This window comes from Paramisgurnus dabryanus, chromosome 7, assembly GCF_030506205.2.
Source record: "Paramisgurnus dabryanus chromosome 7, PD_genome_1.1, whole genome shotgun sequence".
Classification (NCBI taxonomy): Eukaryota; Metazoa; Chordata; class Actinopteri; order Cypriniformes; family Cobitidae; genus Paramisgurnus; species Paramisgurnus dabryanus.
Genome location: NC_133343.1, coordinates 28,992,584 through 29,012,434, shown reverse-complemented (window position 1 = coordinate 29,012,434; position 19,851 = coordinate 28,992,584). Strand labels below are relative to the sequence as shown.

General features: G+C 40.7%; 2 protein-coding genes across 6 annotated transcripts; both read left to right on the top strand.

Moving 5' to 3' along the window:
* Positions 1 to 164: 164 nt before the first annotated feature.
* On the top strand, positions 165 to 4,824 carry nufip1 (nuclear FMR1 interacting protein 1). 2 transcript variants are annotated; one of them, XM_065272461.2, is made up of 10 exons: positions 165 to 451; positions 831 to 910; positions 1,823 to 1,921; positions 2,015 to 2,077; positions 2,167 to 2,243; positions 2,356 to 2,448; positions 2,528 to 2,694; positions 2,833 to 2,973; positions 3,510 to 3,739; positions 3,850 to 4,824. In XM_065272461.2, exons 1-10 carry the CDS (start codon positions 289 to 291, stop codon positions 4,315 to 4,317), a joined length of 1,581 nt encoding a protein of 526 aa, XP_065128533.2. In that variant the 5' UTR covers positions 165 to 288; the 3' UTR covers positions 4,318 to 4,824. The 2 variants fall into 2 exon arrangements, with proteins under 2 accessions (XP_065128533.2, XP_065128532.2); XM_065272460.2 differs by having other exon boundaries at positions 166 to 451; positions 1,820 to 1,921.
* A 3,519-nt stretch (positions 4,825 to 8,343) lies between these two features.
* On the top strand, positions 8,344 to 19,314 carry LOC135760710 (TSC22 domain family protein 1-like). 4 transcript variants are annotated; one of them, XM_065274821.2, is made up of 5 exons: positions 8,344 to 8,568; positions 8,659 to 8,770; positions 8,901 to 10,746; positions 16,738 to 16,789; positions 17,634 to 19,314. In XM_065274821.2, exons 3-5 carry the CDS (start codon positions 8,918 to 8,920, stop codon positions 17,880 to 17,882), a joined length of 2,130 nt encoding a protein of 709 aa, XP_065130893.1. In that variant the 5' UTR covers positions 8,344 to 8,568; positions 8,659 to 8,770; positions 8,901 to 8,917; the 3' UTR covers positions 17,883 to 19,314. The 4 variants fall into 4 exon arrangements, with proteins under 4 accessions (XP_065130893.1, XP_065130896.1, XP_065130894.1 ...); XM_065274824.2 differs by having other exon boundaries at positions 8,659 to 10,746; XM_065274822.2 differs by having other exon boundaries at positions 8,344 to 8,770.
* The last annotated feature ends 537 nt before the right edge of the window (positions 19,315 to 19,851 follow it).

Here is a 19,851-nt window from a genome sequence, read left to right as displayed (position 1 = left end):
ATTAAGATCTATTGCTCTTATTTTGCTTTAACATATTTATTTATACTGCGTTAATGCACTAAACTAACATTTTAACATTTTACTGTAACAGTAAGGGTAAATATTGTGATCATTGATGAACAGTGTTCACCTGTACTAAAGCGACATCTAGTGTTAAAGGCGCGCACAGCGTTATCCGGAAGTGACGTTTGAGGGGACGCACATGTTGTGTCAGCCACATGCGTGTGAAGTGTGTAGTGTGTGTTTATGTGATAGTATTGTGATCGTGTCTAACGTTATATTGTTCTGATGGGTGGACACGAGCGTTATCCGCCGCCTCGCTTCATGTGTCCGGCCGAACCTTCACTCCATTGGACTCCACAGAAGTTCGAGGCCGCGAGAGACTGGAGCTGGACACAACAACCGACACCGGTACCGGCGGCCACGAGTTTCTCGCAACAGTTTTACACGGGTAAGTTATAGCATGCTGCTGCCGCGGACCTGTGCTGTGCTCATGTACCACAGTCATCTTTTAAACTAAAGCAGGGGTGGGGAATCCTGGACCTTTAGACCACTGTCCTGCAGAGTTTACTTCCAACACTAATTAAACACACCTGAAAAATCTAATAAGTCTTCAGGATTACTTGGAAACTCTGCAGGACAGTGGCCCTCCAGGACCCCTGGTCCCCCCTGATTTACAGAGTATCGTAATGATGTATGCCAGTCCTTCAGTGCAGTGTTTACCTGAACTCTTTAACTTCAGTTTGTGCTGAAAGAGTTAAAAATAATCATACTGTGTGTGTGTTTTAGTGTAATGATGATTTATTTACACTTGTTTATATATGATCTAGGTCAACGTCATTATTGTCCTCCTCATCCTCATCCTTACAGAAATGAGTGGCAGAATCATGGACAGCAGTGGGGCAAAAAGGTATCACGAGCAGGACAGTGTACTTTATAGGGAAGCAAAAGGGCGGAAAGTTTCCTGGAAATATTCCCAATTTTAAACTTAACAGGAATTTATGGGAATTATTTGGAAATTGTGGGAGATTTATATATGATACACAAACATAAATGAACATTTTGTTAGGTCATAAGCAGACATGCATGCAAGGTAATACAAACTTTGAAGATTACTAATACTTGCTCTCATCAAGATGTGGATTTAATTGATCAAATGATTGCAGGTTTGATGAGCATAAAAGACTTCATTTAAAAACATTTAAAATAGTAATGTGTCCAAATTTTTGGGTGTTACAGTTTTTCTGTATGATAACAGAAAACTTGTAAGCAGAATGTGGAAGGAAGAGCATCACAGCTACAGTACATGATGACCTCATATGTGTAGCCCTGTGTTTTTCGTATTGTATTTTTCTCCTTTCCTTGTCAAGCACTTTGGTCAATGCAAGTTGTTTTTTAAACGTGTTATACAAGTAAAATTGTATTGTATAAATGTTCAATGAAATAGTGCTAGCTTACATTTAGATATCTGATTAATTGGCTTTAAGAAATGATCTGTGTATGTTATGGATGAATGTTTAATACATGTAGGGGTTGTGGCCTCAATGGCCCTTCAATAAGCTTTGTGCATGTTACTGATAAATGTGCAGGGAGGAATTGCATTAAATCTTGTTGTTTTTATCAAAATTATGCTTCAAGATAACTACATTTAGTCTTAAGCAACTCTGCATTATTTTCAAATTCCCAGTTTATTCCCATTAATTCTCATGGAAAGTTTCCAGCCTTGAAAATTCCCAGAATTTATCAACCCTAGTACTTTAGCACATTTACTCTGATGTATTGATCCGTTGAGTCTGTGTTGTGTGTGTGATTTGATCAGAAGAAGCAGAAAGAGCCGGAGTTCAGTCACTTCTGTGACACGTGTGACCGAGGATTCAAAAATCAAGACAAATATGATGAACACATTTCACAGCATGTAAAGGTAAATTCATCACATTCAGTGTTGTGTTTAAAACTAAGTGATGTCATCATCTTTATCATTGACCGGTCTGATGTGATGATGTTCTCCTGACAGTGTTCTGTTGAGGATTGTCATTTTACTGCGCATGAGAAACTGGTCCAGATTCACTGGAGAAATGTAAGTCCATCATAAGCTCAGGTTTAATGTAAATCATGATGATGAATAGATTGGGTCCAGAGTTTCTCTAACTGGTTCTTATCCTCCAGAATCACGCTCCAGGTGCCAAGAGAATCAAACTGGACACACCAGAGGACATCGCCAGATGGAGAGAGGAGAGACGCAAGTATGATTTATCGTATTGTTCCTGTCATCACCCAAAAACATCTAGTCTGTGTTGTCATGAACTCGCTCTTGTGTGACTCTTCAGCGTGTTTATTGTGATCTTTTTTGTGCAGGAACTACCCGACGCTGAGTAATGTGGAGAAGAAAGTGAAGATGATGGAGGTGAAACAGCAAAGAGGAGATGTACTGGAGACGTCACAATTCGGGTTGGTTTGTTATCCAACTGAATTTACAGCTTGAATGGGAATCTGCTCAGCGTATTAAATCCCGTTCTCTCTCTCTCAGTCGTATTAAGAGCCGCGGTGGAGGTCGTGGAAGAGGGTTCAACAGATGGAGTGAAAATTCCCGTGATAAATTTGACCCCGTGACCCCAAAGACGGATCAGCCGACGTCACTGAAGCGGCCGAATCAGGACGGAGATCCTCTCGGTGCTCTGGCCAACAGTGATGCGGGTCAGCTAGAGAATTCATGCGTTTCTGTCATCAGATGAGACTTTCATCGTCTTACAAGAGTTTGTTTGAGCACAGACTAAACGAGTGCAGATACATCAGCAGCTCAATGAGTTTTCCTGTGTTTTTTTATTTTGTCAGGTTCTGATAAGGATGAGGAAGTTAAACAGAAGCAGATTGGACTCTCTGTTGCCCCCAGAAATGTGACGTCTGCTCTGGGATCACTCATGTCCAGTTATGGGGACGATATGACCACCAGTGAAAGTGAAGGAGAATCAGATGGTTAGTACTTAAAAACCCTGATGAATTTCCATCTAAAAATCTGAATATTCATGCCAGCCGCCTCAAAACAAAAGAAATGTCCACTGAAGTCAATCAGTTTTGTCATGTAACAAAATAAAATAAATGCTGAACATGTAGAAGGTTTGGGGAGATCATGCAAGTTATTTTGCTACCTTTGTATATTATACTTTATCAAAGAATCATCATAAAAAATGATAAAATATTTTGCCAAATATTTAATATGGGCTAAAGGGAATTGCACTCAATGTGCAAGGTGTTTTTTTTTGTTTGTTATTTTAATGACCTGACATTCCTCGCAAATAAAGTGAGAATTTCTTTACCCACCCCAACTCGACCCCGTGCTTCACTAATGTACATGCATGCTCCATAATGCATGAAATCTGTTGTAAAATGTATGTTGTGCATTGGTATTTAATGTGGTTGTAATTATTATAATGTCTTATTACTGCTGATATGAACACATTCTTTTATTTTCAAGCCTTTTGTCTGCTCTAACTAATTTTTGTCTGTCACAGATTCGCCTTTGTTACGAGCGAGTCGAGCTGTGGAGGACAATAAGACGATGTTAGTGGCTCATCCTGTTCCTATCCAGAGCAGCTCAGTACAGCACACAGAGAAACGTCCAGACAGTGTTAAACAATCCCAGCAAGCACCGGTCTGTAAAGGTGGACGACAGACAGGCAAGGGTCAGAAAGGAGTTCACAACAAACCGAGTCAATCACATCGACCGACACTGCTGGAAATGGTTAGTGAACTGATCGATCTGATCTGTTATTGTTTATGAAGAGATATCACAGACTATTTTGTCACGTGTGTGTGTATTTAAATCTTCTGGTTGTGTTCGGTGTATTTCAGTTATTGGCTCCTGATATTCGTCACGAGAGGAACGTCGTTCTTCAGTGCGTACGATACATTGTCCGGAAAGGTTTCTTTGGTCTGGCTGGAAAAGACCACAACGAAATCACGAGTGTGACTACTAGAGACTCGTCATTGTGTGAAGATCATAGAGGACACAACGGTTCCATAGATGAGAAGATCACGAGAGATGATGGAGTCATGAACAGTCAATCACTGGAGGAGGTGAATAACAGCACAGTGCTCCTCCAGAGATCTCCTTTAACCTCTGACACTTGTGATTCGTCTGCTGCTCAGAGTACAGATGAAGTCAAACACTCCGGTGTCTTTCTGAAACTGTTTGCACAGAGTCTAGTGTGTGAGGACACTAAAGATAACCGAGACTTTCCTGATCCATCAGAGCAAAGCCAGAATACATCAGCAAAAGACGATCAGAACGATTCAGTGATAAACACAGACGATCAGTAAATCATCATTGTGAGGAGATTTGTGGTCCCATGGCAATGTACTGAAGATGAACCTTTATTGTGCTGGAAGCCATCATCTGTTTATCTGTGATTTTGACCTTGTGTATGTGTGTGAATCTGAACTGATTCAGAAGTTAAATACGATGAAAAGATGGACCAACAGATGTTGATTTGTTTTTGTAACACTGTTCATATTTTGTGTAGATGAATTGGAGTATTTGTGTGATAATGATGGAGACAGATGGACACGTCTGTGTCTGTGTGTGATTGTATCTGTGTGTTGTCGCGTTCATGAATGCCTTTATATTATGGAATGATAATTTTCTTTTTGTTAATATATGACGTATATATGCACACATACAGACTTCTGTAACTGGATAAGTGTATGTTCAGATGTATTGGAGTTTGGCACAGAGATCTTGTAAATAGATTAACTAATTTCATCTAAAAGTGAATTTTGTTGTTCTGTTATGAATAAACTAATAAATCTGTTTATTTATCTCTGATATTCAAAGTCTATCACTACTTTGTGTTCACACCTAATATTTATGTTGGCTTGAGAAAGCCAACATACTGTTGTTGCACTTAAACTTATTATTATTCCCTCTTCTTTTCTTCTGAGACTAAAATTTCTAACTCTAACTCGTCCTAGAGCTTTCAAGCTACAGCCATCAAACTTTGGACAGACTTTCGGTCTGATCTGACGAGGTGTGCTATATCTTTTCTAACTGATGGGACCTTCCGAATTCCTAAACGGGGCGCTGAAACACCCCAAAATTTCCATTGACTTAACATTGAGACAAACTTTGACGGGTCAAAGCTGCGAGTGAGAAACTTGTAGAAACTTGTGGCTTACCACATTTAAGGAGGCTGACAGGCTGTGTAAGAACATACCTCACAATGGGGTGTAAGCTGTACCCCTGGGGTGTAAGAGGCCCCCAAAATTTCCCATTGACTTATAATGGGGCAGGAAACATGCCCATAAAAGGGAATAAAAGCGTCCCAGATGGAATATCTTCACTTTAGAGGGTCTTAGAGACATGGGGGTGGGCTCATTTTACTCAAGCATCCAATCAGTCTCTTAGGATCACCCCAGAGCTATTAAGCCACGCCCCTAGCAACAATTTTGGGTACCCTAGCAACATCTCCCATAGACTACCATTATAAAAAGCCCAGATGGATATCTTTGCACCAGAGTGTCATAGAGACATAGGGGTGGGCTCATTTTACTCAGGCATCCAATCAGTCTCTTAGGATTCTTATTGAGGTTTTAAGCCACGCCCCTAGCAACAAAATATGAAGACCCTAGCAACATAATAAACAAAGCCTTATATCTCTGGATCTGAACATCGTAGAGACACAGGGGTTGGACCGTTTTTCTTGTGGTTTGACGTGTAATCCTTATGGGATGCCAATTTTCTCCCTAGCAACCAAACTTAGTACCCTAGCAACGGAATAAACAAAGCCTTATATCTCCGCTTCAGAACATCATAGAGACACGGGGGTTGGACCGTTTTACTTGTGGCTTGAAGTGTGATCATTATGGGATGCCAATTTTCTCCCTAGCAACCAAACTTAGTACCCTAGCAACGGAATAAACAAAGCCTTATATCTCCGCATCAGAACATTGTAGAGACACGGGGGTTGGACCGTTTTACTTGTGGCTTGAAGGGTGATCATTATGGGATGCCAATTTTCTCCCTAGCAACCAAACTTAGTACCCTAGCAACGGAATAAACAAAGCCTTATATCTCCGCATCAGAACATTGTAGAGACACGGGGGTTGGACCGTTTTACTTGTGGCTTGAAGGGTGATCATTATGGGATGCCAATTTTCTCCCTAGCAACCAAACTTAGTACCCTAGCAACGGAATAAACAAAGCCTTATATCTCCGCATCAGAACATTGTAGAGACACGGGGGTTGGACCGTTTTACTTGTGGCTTGAAGGGTGATCATTATGGGATGCCAATTTTCTCCCTAGCAACCAAACTTAGTACCCTAGCAACGTAATAAATGTTAGCTTCATGCTAGCTTCCTGCTAATAATGCTAGCTTCATGCTAGCTTCATGTTAATCATGCTAACATCATGCTAGCTTCATGCTAATCATGCTAACTTCATGCTAGCTTCATGCTAATTATGCTAACTTCATGCTAGCTTCATGCTAATCATGCTAACATCATGCTAGCTTCATGCTTATCATGCTAGCTTCATGCTAATCATGCTAGCATCATGCTAGCTTCATGCTAATCATGCTAGCTTCATGCTAGCTTCATGCTAATCATGCTAACATCATGCTAGCTTCATGCTAATCATGCTAGCATCATGCTAGCTTCATGCTAATCATGCTAGCATCATGCTAGCTTCATGCTAATCATGCTAGCATCATGCTAGCTTCATGCTAATCATGCTAGCATCATGCTAGCTTCATGCTAATCATGCTAGCATCATGCTAGCTTCATGCTAATCATGCTAGCTTCATGCTACTCATGCTAACATTATGCTAGCTTCATGCTAATCATGCTAGCATCATGCTAGCTTCATGCTAATCATGCTAGCATCATGCTAGCTTCATGCTAATCATGCTAACATCATGCTAGCTTCATGCTAATCATGCTAGCATCATGCTAGCTTCATGCTAATCATGCTAACATCATGCTAGCTTCATGGTAAATCATGCTACCTTCATACTTAAACATACTAACAGCCAGATAGCCTACTAAACTAAATTTATGTCAAACCGTTTTAAACGTTCAGGCTACGCTTTCTCAAGCCAACATAAAGTTTGTCTTCAAACTTTACTATCTAGTTTGGAAATGATGTAGCAGTGGTTCTCAAACTTTTTGGCCCTGCAGCCCGCCTTATACGGTGAATCACTATGTGGGCCTCAAAGAAAATTGATGACAAAACATTATAAAACATTGGTCAGTAGCCAGTGTTGGGTAAGTTAAACGTAATTCCCAGTTATTAATTACTAATCTTTAATCATGTAATTTGATTATTGTACAAATTACTCTGTGTCTGTCCAAAAAGTATTTAATGACTTATTACTAATTACTTTTTAAATCCTATTTAGTAAACAATACAAAGATAGACTTGAAAAGGCTGGAATAATTCATATAAAAGTACATCAATTATTCTAGTCACACTTTTTAAGGTCTAATTCTCACTATTAACCAACTATTAACTACTTTGCTTCAATATACTCCTACTTACTGCTTATTAATTCTTAGTAAAGTAGTTTTTAAGTTTTGGTAGGATTAAGGATGTAGAATAAGGTTTTGCAGAATCAGGCATTAATATGTGCTTTTAAGTATTAATAAATAGCCAAACCCTGTAATATAAATACTAATAACCAACCAGTTAAAAATAGTGAGAATTGTAAACTACACTAATGTGTTACCATTTTTCTAATTAACTATTTAAAATGAGAAAGATAAATAAAAAAAAAACATGAATTTTAACCTTAGACTTTAAATGTTGATGTTAAATCCACAATTGTATTATATATCATTGATCTACAGTCCATACACAGGATTTACTTTAATTACCTCAGAAGTTACTGTCATTAAATTACTGAGTTATTCCTTACTTTACTTTTTCAAGGAAAAAGTTATTAAATTACAGTAACTAATGAGTTTTTAACTAGTCACACCAAACACTGTTAGTATAGCCTTGTTTTTCTGAGATTTAGTTGCACAGAATTTATGATAAATTAATTTATTTTATAAAATATCATAAAACAATTTTAGGGCCCTAGTTTGAGAATCACTGCTAACTTATATATGAAATACAAGGTAATGGCATCTTTTTGTACCATGGTATCTTAAGTCATGTAAACATTCATCATAACCTGTTAAAGTAAATATTTCTTTATCATTTATAAATGCGTTGCGTGCTTGTAAATGCTTAGAATTCTTTCATCTGCAGTTTTTAGCTGGTCTGAGATCAGCCATTCCTGCCGCATCCCTGCCGCGTCATCTGCCGGCTTGAGGTGGGCGTGTCCAGTGCGCCCGACGGCCCCGCCCCTCGCTGCTATCGTCACCACAGCTGCTAGCTCGTCGGTTAGCGTGCTAAGAGTTGATGTGTGAGGAGAGGATGAGACAGCAAACCTGCGAATGAAGCCATTTCACCACCAACACCATCATCTTCCTCCTCCTCAGCAGATCTTCATCAGGACAACTGCGACACGCGAGGACTCGCGGTATTTCTGACAACGTTCAGCGGAATTAAAGCTTCAGATGTGATGAAGGTGATGTCGAATGTTTATGTTCTTTATCAGCCGGCGTTCAGCTGAAGCGCGTGACAAAAATAAATATTTGTGTTTGTGTTTTTACATCAGAACTCATGACGCTGACGACGGATACAATTTGTGTTTCAAAGACTAACCAGTTAACCAGCGGGCGCATTTGATGTGCTAACCGAGAGCTAGCTGACGTTAGCCCGCTGCACAGGTGATATTATTTCTCATAATCAGCCTCGTGACAGCTCTCCTGCTTTCTCTTTAATGGGGGTTTTCTCCCAGTGACGTCACAGCACAGGGTCTGCTGTGCTCTCCTGACGCGTCTCTCACCTGTTTTACAGGAGTGGATTTCACCCACATGCATCACTCGGAGTCCACCGGTGAGTCCACAGGTAGCAGGAGGATGTCCCACCCGTCTGTGTTCACCGGTCGCAGGGGCAGCGGAGCTGCGGTACAACCCGATGAGCACCAGACAACAGCGATGATGACCCCATCCGGCTCTTCGTCGCCCGGGCCTCATCATCCTCCCCACAGCCTCAGCATCCACCCTCAGGCGCAGAGCGTTGGGGCGCAGGTCAAAAAGAAGAGCGGCTTCCAGATTACCAGCGTCCTCCCAGCGCAGGTGTCCGCTAGCGCCAACAACAGCATCGCGGACGACACCGAGAGTTACGACGACATGGACGAGTCGCACACCGAGGACCTTTCTTCATCCGACATGCTTGATGTGTCCGTTTCTCGAGCCACGGACACGGGCGTTCCCGAGAGGAGCTCCTCTGAAGAAACGCTCAACAGTTTGCACGGAGGTGAAACCCCTGGAGTCGTGTCACCCAACGAGCCCGTAATGCATCACCCTCAGCAAGGGTACATGATGAACGGCGTCCATCATCACGCTCCCCATCATCACAGCCATCAGCCTCCCGGTCATCACAAAGCTGCCCAGGGAAGACCTGCCGTGTCCCCCGTGGCCACGGTCGGACCAGCGACGCAGGGGAAAGTCACGAGCGGCCGTTCGGTTCAGGCTGCTGTCGTGGAGGGTGGTGGACCGGCAGCGATGAGCCACCCTGCGGCTTCGACTCCCGTCGCTGGAGCTTTGACAGGAAGCGTTGCGGGTGCAGCCCAGGAAGGCGGAGGTCCGACAGGGGTCGTAGGAAGCGCGACTGTTGCTCCTGTACAGCCGACACCTCCGACTCAGACGACCGTAGCCTCCACAGCATCCCGCTTCAGGGTGGTGAAACTCGATTCCAACTCGGAGCCGTTCCGAAAGGGTCGCTGGTCTTGTACAGAGTATTATGAAAAAGATGCCCCGCATGGAGATACGGCAGCAGCTCACAGAACTTTGGAGAACATCATTAACTCAGAACATGAGTCCACAAGCAGCAGTTCTTCTGGAAGCACCCTCAGCGGAGGAGGAGCTGGAGGAGATGTCCCGACACCCTCTCAACTCCACGCTCATCCCCAAGACCCAGGAGCTCATTCAGTACTTCAGCCCTCCATTAACGCCCAGGCTGTCCCTATGACAGGCATGTTGAGTACAGACAGTTTATCTGCTCCTGTTAGACCTCAACCGCCCGTGTCATATAGTGTAGATATAGCCCAAGTGCAGAGCAGCTATCCCACAAAACCCCCAGTGTCTGTCAGCCAGCCTGGAATACCACACATGGAATACGGCCAGATTTCATCCGGTGTCAAGCCTGGGGGAAATCAACCGCTCCAGGTTCCTCCGATTCAAGGTGCAGTTTCGCCCAGAGCTGCCCCGCTGCCCATTGGGATGCAGGGACTTCCGCCGGCAGTTTCTCAGCCCGTATCTCCGCGGCCACAGGTTTCTGCTCCCCAAATGGGAGCCCAGCTGTACCCGGATCAGCAGCAGACTGGAACCCAGCTGTCTTCGTCTATCGGGTCCAGCGTACCCCCTCAGAGTAACCTGCAACCAGCGTTACAAGGCCACCCGGGAGGACCGGGTCAACAGGGAGGACGTCTGCCACCGGCAGGAGCCTCTTATAGCGGGATGAGCGGCGTGACGCCCTCTCAGCTGGAGGACGCCCAACGTCTACTGTTGCAGCATCACCAGTTGCTGTCTCTGCCGCGTTTGACCGCAGTAGCCCTCGCTGGACCGACTGCGGCTGACGCCGGCGCTGCTCTTGGACAGGATGCGGTGTTTGCAGTAGCGACAGGTGCAGATGAAGACAGGTGAGACATCACTGGTCATTACCACAGTGTTTAATACATCTTACATCTCTACCCAAAATGTCCAGGTTACTTTTAAAGAAATTATCAATTATATTTTGCATAAAGGGAAGAAAGATTTTTAGTGTGATGTTCATCAATATTCAGCACAAGCACACTTTTATTCTCTTTAGATCAGCCTGTCTGAACACATCAACAGTGCTAGCATGATTTATTGCTCTTTATAGGTAAATAATACATCATTTTATAACCCACAATTATGGGCCAGACATTTCCTAATAGTTATTTCTAATAGTGGTACTTTTCCAAAATGTTATAAGAGCGTTTATTTTCAGTCTTTGGCTTGTTCTTGTTCTTTGCTTTCGGCTGCTCTGTTTGTTTGTGGTCAATGTCGGGTCAATCTTGTATCTCCAAATATATGAGCTCATCTTCAGAGAGTTCATCCACGGTCACATCTCTGTGTCTGTTAACTAGGGATGCATCGATACCGATACTGGTATCGGGTATCGGCCTCGATACCACATTTTCTAAAGTACTCGTACTCGTTAAAAGTCCCCCGATACCAGGGATCGATACCAAGGTCTGAGAAATGTCTATGTTTGAGTGGCGTGTAAGGGGTTAGTGCCTCTTGTGTTGTCCAAAGAGGCAGAGTTTACAACAAACTGGAAAACTAGTCACTTGTTTTTTTGTTAAATTATATGACTAAAGCTGTTACCTGTAAATTTGAATCATGTTTTTTATTAAGTACTCAGTATCGGTATCGGCAAGTACTGAAATGCAAGTACTCGTACTCGTACTCGTACTCGTATTCCAAAAAAGTGGTATCGGCGCATCCCTACTGTTAACGATCGATCGTTTCTTTTTATTTCTCTCTAAGCGTCTCATCTGAAGAGTCCGGTCATGATGTGTCTTGTATGACTGCAGGTGTCCTGACAGTCATTCGATATTGTTGTATATAACCGTGTGATCGGTTTTGTGACTTCATTGACTGCAGTCTGCAGCGAGCTCGTGCGGATGATGTGATTGAGGATGGCCTGTCTGGTTGCCATAGTGACGCATCTGCAGTTTTGTGAGTGACTCAGCAGAAGATGTGAGCATCGCTCCTCTGAACATGATGTTGTAATGAGGCAGGTGAAATTAATCACATGTAGTAACGTGACATCTCTCTGTGATCGCAGTGTTTTTGTATCTGCTCATCGTGTGTGATGTCACAGTGGTGCAGTAACTGAAGCACATCAGGGATTTTCAGGGAATGTTGATGCAGAATTGTGCAGTTAGAGTACTGTTGGTAACCCTCCACATTTATTTTGTTAAATGGTTGTATATCTCAATCTCAGCTGCGTTTCTTCAGACCTCAATCTTGCTCACATCTTCTGCTGTGATACAATCTGATGATCAGCTGTCCAGACTCAGAGATTTTGAACACTTCTGTTCTCACTCATTATTGTTATTTAAATCCTGAGTTCCCATAATCAAATGTTTGGTTTTGTAGTTTTCTAATTGTAACATCTGTTTAGTTTCCTGTGTTGATTAAAGTGTTTCATAGCTGTGTGGTTTAACCCTTACCTGGTGCTGTCCCGTGAGCGGGACACCTAAGTTAATATATGTTAATAAATAAATGTTAATCTATCACGACAAACCTATATATAGTTTGAGAGGTCTAAGAATGTAGTTCTCATATTTCAAAACCTTTTAGCAGTAATAATAATGCAGTAACTGTCATTTATTCATTTGTGACAAGATTATGCAGCAAACCAACACAAACTTCAGTTTTTTGATAGTTTTATGTATTAAAAATAATACTATATTGCATTTTTTATTTATTAAAAATAAATGTAAACTGCTATAAAAAATATATATTTTCACCTCTAAAAATTATGCTTCTAGACTAAGAGTTATATTAATTTAAAGGTGTACATCACCTTTTCACCCCCCCCCCAATCAAAAAGGGCTGCATCAGTTCAAGTGTTAAAGAAGATTTTAGTCAATAGCTGTGACCTCCAATGACTGTATTATAAGTTTGATTGCGTCACAGCAGCACGACTGAAGGTCAGTAAGGTCGTCCCAATTCAAAGGATGCTTAAAATGAAGACTCCTTATTTCTCCACGCTGCTAAGGATTAAACGAATGAATCCTTCACAGCCAAGGCTATCCTAAAATTTATTGCGCGCCTTAACGGCTGAATATGTCGGCTAGATTTTTTTAAATAAACATTTAAACCTTAATTAAATAAAAATTTGTATTTGGCAGAAACAAGTTTCTGTTCACTGTTTTAGTATTATAAGTTATGTTTTGTATTAATATTATTCTGTGTATGTTGCGTGTATTTCTATGTAAGGGATAATGTAGAGGCAGCCGGTAGTTATCGGGAAATAAGCCCCGACAGTGTGATCAGGACCCGACGTGAAGCGGAGGGTCTTGTATCACACTGAAGGGGCTTATTTCCCAATAACTACCGGCTGCCTCTACATTATCCCGCTTATTACACGGCTACTTGTTGCCACATAAGAAAAAAAACTGGACATGAATATGAATTTGAAACATTTTATTGGCATATTTGTTTTAAATTAACATTTTTATCCTTCCGCGAAACTTTGCACAGATGCATAAAATGATCGTAATACCTTATTAAGATCCTCTGCTTCATACTTGTCTGTCTCCATTTTTTTCTCTTTAACCAGTCTTTGAGAAGTTTTAATGCCCATTCTGTATTTTTTTGTGTGTTGGCTTCGTAGCTGTCATGCTCTATTTTGTCAAGTTCAGTCTCAGTAAGCTCTCTGTGTCTTGTCGTGGTTGTCCAGTGTTTGTCACAAGATGGCACCAAACAGTAATCTTTATTGATCTTTATTGGCGCGGAGCGATTTTACTCGTGCAAGTAGTCCGGCTATGCGTTATTAATTTGGAGCGGTTATTATTTGAAAAGAACGAACCTGCAAATGTCTCAACTGACCAATCAGAATCAAGCATTCCAGAGAGCCGTGTAATAAGGTTGATTAATTTAATATACTGTTGGTTAGTTTAATCTACATCAAGTCTACATATTTTCTAAATCTTTTCAATATGCCTTTTCTGATTCATTCGGTCATAAGATCCTCGTTCACAAATTATGTAATTCGTTCATGTCATTTATGACTTCGTTCAGACTCGGATGACTGACTCGTTCAGTGAAGGGATGAATTGAATTCAGTCAATGGCTCACATAAAATGTAAATCTTCCTAACAGCCCACATGATCATGACATTAGAACATAAATAATCATTATATACATTATTTATTAGAGCTGTGACGATGCATCGCATTTCCCATTAAAAAGACCTGTCTGAAATCGATTCTGAATCGCAAGACTCCGATTCTGTGATTTTGTGTGCTGTTTGTGCGTGTACTACGGGTCTTTGATCAGTAAGTCCTTATCAATCTAAAATCATTACGAGCCTGAGTCATTTACAACGTGCATTTAAAAAAGCAACACTTGTCAAACACAATCATTCAAAATATTCTTTATTATCATGAAAAAACCTGAAACAATCTGAAGAACAGTGATATTAATTTCCCTTTAGACATTTCCTGTAATAGTGTTGTTATGGTTCTTCTTTTGCGGCACAAATGGTGTTTCTGCACGAGAGCGCCCTCTGGCTTTTGGATGTGGCGTCATTTCACCGTAATTCATTCAAATTCATTCATTGAGAAAACGCACATTTGCACGATTATTTGTCACAGCCCTATTTTTTATTATCATGAAAATACCTGAAAATGTTTGAAGAGCAGTGATATAAATATACGCTTATACATTTTCATGGAGCTGCATGTGTATGGTTCTTCTTCTGTGGCGCATATTTACTTTCTCAACGAGAGCGCCCTCTGGTTTTTGGATGAAGCAGCATTTCACCGTAATTCATTGAGAAACATAGCAAGCAGAATCGCACAATTTATCGTTACTCCCTTACAAATATGTGTTAAGCATTTTAAACCTTAGATCCTAAATAGATGTTGCTTCTATATAAAATAGTTTGAGTGTTAATATCCTGATGGCTCTTAAGATGATTAAATGGGATTATGGGTTTGGCTGCAGGTTGTTTAGTCTTTGTTTTTCTCATTCTGCGTGTACACAAAACACTTTGTGTGCTCTTTACATGAATGAGGAATGGGTCAGTTTGTCGTTTCTATATTTGTGTGAATGTGTGTCGTTGTTGTTTTTTGTGTTACGTAAGGGCATGTGTGAAACTCTTTTAAATGTAGATGCTGAGGTCATGCTGTATGTCCATCGTACCACATGTTGATGTGATCAGGATAGACCATCACGGTGTATAATAATCACAGTTCATGTTTAGAAATCAGAAAGCATGATTTCTAGATGAAATAAAGTGTATTTCACTGTAAATTCAGTATAGATGTGATGATAATCAGGAGGCTGGATCTTTTATATGGTGTGTGGTCCTAACAGGAACATCTGATTGGTTGTCAGTTTTAATCTCTTGCTGTTTATATAACAATAGAAAGGCTGGTCATGTGAACAAAGTGACATCACAACACCCTTCCATTGGCACTGTTGTAGTGTGATGAGCTTTGGAAAGGTTTGATCGGGTGACACACTACACACACACACACACGCGCTGTATTGGCTGTTGGTGAGGTGTGTTGTTTAACATTGGTGAACAGAAGTTGTGTTTGTCAAACGGCTGTGGAGCGTAAGGAACATTTTATTGACATTCGTGAGAGACTGTTGGATGCGAAAGGCCCTGAGATCATGACTCTCAAACTGCTGTTCTATAATCTGGAGCAGTGTCACAGGTAAAACCTGCTGCAAACTGATCTGAGATGCCCAGAGGACTTTATCAACACTCTGTATTTTTTCAATTTCAGTTAGGCGGACTGCCGATGAAAATTAGCACTTTTGAGCTAACTCGGGTACATTTACATTATGGTAATTAATGTTGATTAATGTACATTGTACTCTTTTTAAAAAAAAAAGGCAGAACATGATGCTATGCTTCTGTGTCATCAAGCTCGATTCTGAGAGCTGAAGTTGTCCATTGTAAGCAAAATATTTAACAGTCTGAAACAATTAATGTAATCTTAAGTTTTCACAATGCATTGGATAAACCTTGCATGAGTAAAACTTGTAATCTATTTAATATATTCGTTTTCATCATCTATTATCAGTCTGTGTAAAGTGTTAAAGTAATATTGAGATTATATTAGAATCTGAAGTCATAAATAAATAAGAATGTGTTCAGTAACTGAGAGTGCGCGTCATCCACTGACCGACAGATGGCGCAACTGTGCTTATTACATAAAGACACAACACAAACACATTAACACTGTAATAACTTCTTATGTGTTGTGTTATCTGTCGATATCACGTGGCTCCTTTATATTGTAAAAAAAAGAAAAAGAGGTTTATTTAAGTATATTTTGTGTCGCCGGCAGAAATAAACCTCACTGAAACAGCGATGAAGGGCGTGGCGACGCATAAATTAGTCAAATATCCTACAGTCTCAGCGAATAGCGCGCCTGCCTGCGCTGAGCCCACTTTATGCAAATCTCTGAGCGGCTGCAGATCAGTCTTTGTGAGGAGCAAGTGATTAAATCACAGCTCAAAATATTGACAATGTGATCTTTAATTCGGCTTAATTTTTTGTTTTCGTTTTGTTTTCTGTTCTTATGAGTGTGTCAGAATGAATTGTGCGATGGATGTCCGTATTTATCGGAGTTTCTCGTGTCTGACATCAGTATTGAGCTCGTGTCCTGTCAGTGTTCATCACAGGTACGACATTAAACACCGCTTAATCGCATGTTATCACGAAGAGGAATGTGATGTAATGTGATGACATTGCGGTGGAAAACCCCTCAGATTCTTTTAGTTTCATGTTTAGACATTTATCGTCGCGTCGCGGTTTTATTCGTCGGTTTTTGAGTTGACTCTTTATGCAGATGTCGTCCATCAGAAAGCGAAATAAAGAAAGGTTAAAAGTGTTGTTTGTTGTCTCTCTACAGCTCGTCAGGAGCCAGTGTGGTGGCCATCGACAACAAAATTGAGCAAGCCATGGTAAGTTTGACTCTTAAATCATCATCATCATCATCATTCAGATTCAGGTGTGATGCTGCGTGGACATCTTTAAATAACCAGAGCTTAAGACGGGTTAAAATCTTCGTGATTACTTATTTGGTTATTATTTGTGATACCGTTACACTTCAAATGTCACTGAATGTAATACATTTTATATTGTGCTCGGTGTGTGTGTGTGTTTGTGTGTGTGTGTGTAGCTTGTGGTTGTTGCCAGGCAAACACATCATGGATGCCCTTCATAAATAAGCATTGTGCTCCTCCTCCTCCTCTAGGATGAAGAACATTCTGTTCCTTTTTAGAGCCCTTAAGTTTTGAGGTTATATAGATGCAATGATCATATGTAAAGTGATATAAATCTTTTGTTTGTTCGTACCGTTACATTTGCCCTTGTGTGTGTCTGCAGTGCATAAGCACAGGGCTGCACAATTCGTCGTCAATTAAAATTTTTGATTCAAACAATTACAAAACACAAGATTTAATAAGTAAAAGTGTTATTGTTGGATTAAAATATAAATTGTGTGCTGCTGGACTGATGTGTTTGTAAGGCACGTCTAAAGGCACTGCTGCTTTGACACGTGGAGTTAATAAATACATGTTTTCAAAGTCACAGAGTAATCGTGTTAAATAGTCATTATTATGATTTTGCAGTCCTACATGAGCAGCAGTCAGTATAAATACAGTATAAATCTCTGTTAAGTAAATAAAGTGACTGTCTTTGGTGTTGCTGTAATATTTCATCAGATGAATTAATCACCGTCATTCAAATCTGTTTATAATGTCTCATATTTTGGCTGAACCGTGTCTTTTAAATCTTTGTCTGTAGGATCTTGTAAAGAGTCACCTCATGTATGCGGTGCGGGAGGAGGTGGAGGTTTTAAAGGAGCAGATTAAGGAGCTGATTGAGAGAAACTCGCAGCTGGAGCAGGAGAACACGGTCCTGAAGAACCTGGCCAGCCCGGAGCAGCTCGCTCAGTTCCAGGCGCAGGTTCAGGCCGGATCACCCACCTCCGGACCCCAAGCGACCCTTCAGCCGAGTCTGACGCTCAACCAGGCTCCCGGCCCCACCGCTTAACAGCCTCGCGTGCGTTCAGTTCGGTCTGAGACTGTGATACTGTGAAGAGACTCCGGCGATTCGAGTGTTTGCCACGATCACATGCATTGTCAACTCATGTCGAGCTTTACCTGCCTCAGACAATCAATACTGACACAACAACCCCTGCTAGTAAACTCAACCAGAGCGAGATACATGTGACTCATGAGCCTGGCCAATCACACGCCGCATGTGGATCCTGTTCTTCTGTGACATCAGTGTTATTATGGAACGGTGATGTAAAATCATGCTGTTGTTGCCACATTCTTTTTTTTATAACATTTTCAGAAAGCCTTGATATTTTTTACTGCTTTTATTCGTATTCATTTTATTTTTTGCTTGTTTTTCTTTCTCAGTTGTTTTGATGTAAAAATGAGCACTTTGTAGTTCAAATGTACAAGAAAAGAAACCAATGAGTTGAGTACATTACATGAATATGTGGAGTATTGAAAGCTGATCTGAATGCTGACGGTGTTACTGTGTTTGTTTGCATTATTTATGTCTCAGTGTTGATGGAGGGATATCAAGTGAATTCAATTGTGTGTCATTGAACCCAAGCGTCATGTTTGTATGTTCTGTTTTGTTTATTTGTGAAAACAAACGTGGACTGTGAAATGCGTTTCACCGAAGAGCCGAAACTACAGCACAAATCTGACAGAAACTCTTTCACAGCCGTCGAATCATCGCAGTTCTCTTAGTATCTTAAATTATTTGAATGAGACTTTTATCACCAGAAAAGCTTAATGTTCATCATCTGGACACACACTACAAATCACACAGCTTCAATCTGTTATTATAATGATTATTATGATCCATGAGTGTCAAACTGACATCACGGTTTCTGCATGTTTCCTTCAATAAACAACACAAGACATTGTGACGTCATACAGTTGCACACGGACTTTAATAAAATGTAAAGGAAATGAGAAAAGTCTTGTGCAGTATTTTTTATGTCTGGTTAGAGCTATTTGTTTTATGTACAGTACTAGTTACTGTCAGGATTTAAGAAGGGATGCTGGGTGGACTTGAGGTAGCAGTGGTTTATGGATGCTTACTCATGATGCTCTAATTGGTCTAACCAAAAACTTTAATCTGTTTTAGAGATTTATTATGTTTCACATTTTGCCGTTTCTTATTGGTGGGTTTTAGCATTAGTGGAGGAGTTTCTGTGAGGCGATGTTTTATACTTTAGTCCAGTGATAAATAACTCTTCAGTCACACACAGACTTACGAACATTCCTCCAAATATCTTCCTTTGTGTTCATCAAAACAACAACATTTATAGAGGTTTGTAACAACATTTGAGTGAGGAAATGATGACAGAATTTTCATTTTTAGGTGAAATATCCCTTTAAGTGTTTTTGTGCAGAAGGAAATCAATGGGCTCGTGACGCCCCCTGCTGGATCCTCCGCTCTCTGACCTGGAGTAATAAATCAAATTTACTTGAACAATCTCATAATGAACTCTTTATATTGTCATTGCAGTTCAGTTACAGTGTTGTGCAAAATCCTCTGGCACATTAGATCTTTACAAAATGTTTTTTTTTAAGATGAGTTTATTTATTTACTATATTTTGGTTAAATGTGTCAGTAGGAAATCTCAGTAATAGTAATAATGAAGTAAGATGAGGAAAGAGATTTGATCTCAGCATCATCACATCTGATTACATGTGTGCAAAAGGCGTAGGACTGAAAAATGTTCAACAAATCATTGAACTCGGACCAAATGCAATAATTGGCCGCATGCAATTTTTGCTCCTCTTCTGTGAACGTGTTTTGCATGCCATTGCGCACCCTGTTCACGCAGACATCATCAGCGCATTCACATCTCCTTTGTAAACAGAGGCAAACAAACTGTACTGCTGATTGACAACCTGCACAGAACCAACAAAACGAAAGATATTATTTGAAACAACGACAGAAACCGTGTGGATCAGCAAAGAGCAAAAAC